The 3,120-nt window shown below is 40.9% G+C and overlaps 1 protein-coding gene across 2 annotated transcripts in view; it reads right to left on the reverse strand.

The window, feature by feature from the left end:
• Nucleotides 1-997: 997 nt before the first annotated feature.
• Nucleotides 998-3,120, reverse strand: part of LOC135105666 (uncharacterized) — a 22,733-nt gene continuing 20,610 nt past the window's right edge. For both annotated transcript variants that reach the window (XM_064014056.1, XM_064014060.1), the window contains exon 14: nt 998-2,699. In XM_064014056.1, coding sequence (XP_063870126.1) covers nt 2,421-2,699 — 279 coding nt within the window. In that variant the 3' untranslated portion in view covers nt 998-2,420. The remainder of the gene's footprint in view (nt 2,700-3,120) is intronic.

A 3,120-nucleotide genomic window follows, 5' to 3' on the forward strand; every position in this document is an offset into this window, starting at 1 on the left:
AAGCTCAGTGACCCTCTGCCACATCCCTGCTTTCTGCATTATCCTGCTGTGGTCAGTCTGCTTATCAAGCAGGACATCCTTGAATTGCTCTATCAATTCAGTGAGCAGGCTGCTCTCCTTCTCCTTTGCATATCACTGCTTCTCCATAGTGTCCTTGATCAGTGCTTGCTCAATTGTTGTTGTTGTTGTTGTTAAGGCTGTGATGATAGAAAAGTCCCTGCAAGTCCTGGTGAAGTCCTGTGAGGTTATCACAGGCATGGTAGCTGGCTGGTCTTCTTCAGGAAGACACAGGTGAGGCAAATGACAGCAGGTTTTTTTTTGATGGATGGACACCTAAGGCTGCCACAAGGATAGGTGTGAAAAGTCTGGTCTGCGCCACAAATGCAAAGTGCAGTTCTGGCAAGGTAGAGGACTAAATTTTGTAAACAGATCCCCATGAACTCATACCAGTCTTTCTGACACACAGCTGTCCCAGGTGGCAGGGTTACCAATCCCATCACACAGCACACTTGGCTTTAAGAATATCAAAACAATGTGTGCCCCACTCATTGTGTGGGACCACTTCACTACTGGGGAGCTTGGTGTGGGAATATGGGTCACACAAACACACACACACACACTATAAGAGAGAGAGAGAGGGACAGAGAGAGAGAGAGAGAGAGAGAGAGAGAGAGAGAGAGAGAGAGAGAGAGAGAGAGAGAGAGAGAGAGAGAGAGAGAGAGAGAGAGAGAGAGAGAGAGAGAGAGAGAGAGAGAGAGAGAGAGAGAGAGAGAGAGAGAGAGAGAGAGAGAGAGAGAGAGAGATAAAGGGTGGTGTTAGGGGGTGGGGAGAACAGGATGATTAGATGGTCAGACTGCCTTCAGGGCATATGGGTCATTTCTAATGATGAGTGAACAATTATTTTCTCCAAAAAGCATTATTATCCAAGGACTGATACTACCAGCACTGCACAGCTATCAACATCACATAATACTAGGAGAAATAAAAAATAAACAGACAGATTTCCTCAATAGAAATGTACTAAGTGGATAAGAGGCAGTTTTACATTTAGTTATCTTACATATGATACTTCCAAGTTCCAATGTCTTATTTACACACATTACTTCCATACCTTACACAATGTGTCTCATACATGAACTTTTGTTGATCCATGATCTAATACAATACAATAACATGCAGCAATATCACAATCCTCACCACACTATACATTTTTTTTTTTGTTGTTACAATCAGCTCATCAAAGATGTAACACAATACTCCACAGCACTACCAGTCTCACCAAATCATACATACAATAAAATTAAGATCAAATTTATATTAATCATGATCACATTGTAAATTCATTCAATTCCCTGTAACTAGTGGATATTATTTGTGTGGTGGATAGAGAGATAAAAGGTATTATGAATGATGTGGATGAGATTGTGAGGCAGTGAAGAAGTGTTATAGGTTATATAGAAGTTTATGAGGGGTGAAAATATGAGGTGTAGAATAATGTGTGAGGTGGAATGAGCAGGTTGTGTGGTAGATAGAAAGGGAGGAGTAGAAAGATGTATTCCTGCTTCCTGAGTAGCAGTAATTCTGCAACCTCTGCGAAACCACTGTATCACATGCCTCTTTCATCCTATTCTATAGATCCTTCACTGCAGAAATAAACAACCAAATACCTTTCCCTTCATTCAAGATAAAGCTAACCATCACAAGAGAAAAATCAATTAAATATTACCAGTGATTTTCTCATATCTCGGGGAAGAGGAGACAGAACTGTGTGACAACATGGAAAATTAATAACCTTTCAGCCATGTTGTTCTGAATCATTTAGCATGTGACAGAAATAACAATTGTCTGCATGCCACTCCATGTCTACCCAGACCCTATGTCAACACCCACCATCCCACTCCTCGCCCATCCTGATGTATTAGTCTAGTCCCTCCCTTACTTGTTTCCAGCCCTCCCTCCCTGTACTTTAGCTCTGCCCTTCCACATGATCTCCAATACAGAAAATAGATGCTCTCCTCTTCCCACTGCCAAAATCACATAACTAGAGATGGGGTGAAGGGAAAGGATGTGTGTGTGTGTGTGTGTGTGTGTGTGTGTGTGTGTGTGTGTGTGTGTGTGTGTGTGTGTGTGTGTGTGTGTGTGTGTGTGTGTGTGTGTGTGTGTGTGTGTGTGTGTGTGTGTGTGTGTGTGTGGTATTGATGCTATTATCAATGCTACTAAAGCTCCTGTTGTGAAGGTGTAGTGGTAGCAGTATTGCTAAGAAGGGAGAAGAGGAAGAGAAAGAGGAAAGATAAGTGTGAATCACCGTGATGATCATGAACATGATAATGCTCAAAATTGAAAAAAACGTGATTGAAAAAATATATAGTTGATATTTTTTTATGATGTGATTACTGGAATGAGTCACACACACACACAAATCATCCACAGTATAAGGGAGCTGTAGTATCTGCTGCTGCTACAAGTCTAAAAGAATTATCATCAATTTCCATTACTTGATTTACACTAGCATTACTTCCCTCTGGTATTGTTATAGATGGAGAAATTCCATTTGCTATTAAAGTTGTCAGAGCATCTGAGCTTCTACTAGATGGATCATCAAGAATCACCTCTGATAAAACATTAGTACTGGAGCCCATTGATGTCATGGCTTCACTGCTGTCAGATGGTGCACCTATACTTGCTTTTGTCATTCCAGTCTGAAAGAGCACATCAAATTATAACAATGACATGTGTATGTATAATGGAAATAGCAATGAAAAAAAGTAATATGATAGGAGGGCCTGAGAAAATATACAGAAGGAGCAGTTGATATATGCATGGCATGTGGAACGCATTTGAAAACCCCTCTCGATCAAATATGGCTGTCATGTTAAATCTAGGGCAGTCTCTTGGCAATGTGTTTCCAAGACAACGGACTGACATCCTGAGCTATATGCAAGGCTCAACTGTTTGTCACTGTCAAAACCAATGCATCATTGCTTTTCATAAGCACATGTTTCTTTGACTCGCTGTCAGCAAAGAACTGCTTCAACTTTTCTCACAGTTTCTTTATGTCATGCACAGTTGATGATCCTGTTCCATAAGCTTTACACAGGTGATGAACAGAAACACCACAAT

The sequence above is a fragment of the Scylla paramamosain genome, chromosome 1, assembly GCF_035594125.1.
Source record: "Scylla paramamosain isolate STU-SP2022 chromosome 1, ASM3559412v1, whole genome shotgun sequence".
In the NCBI taxonomy this organism is placed as follows: domain Eukaryota; kingdom Metazoa; phylum Arthropoda; class Malacostraca; order Decapoda; family Portunidae; genus Scylla; species Scylla paramamosain.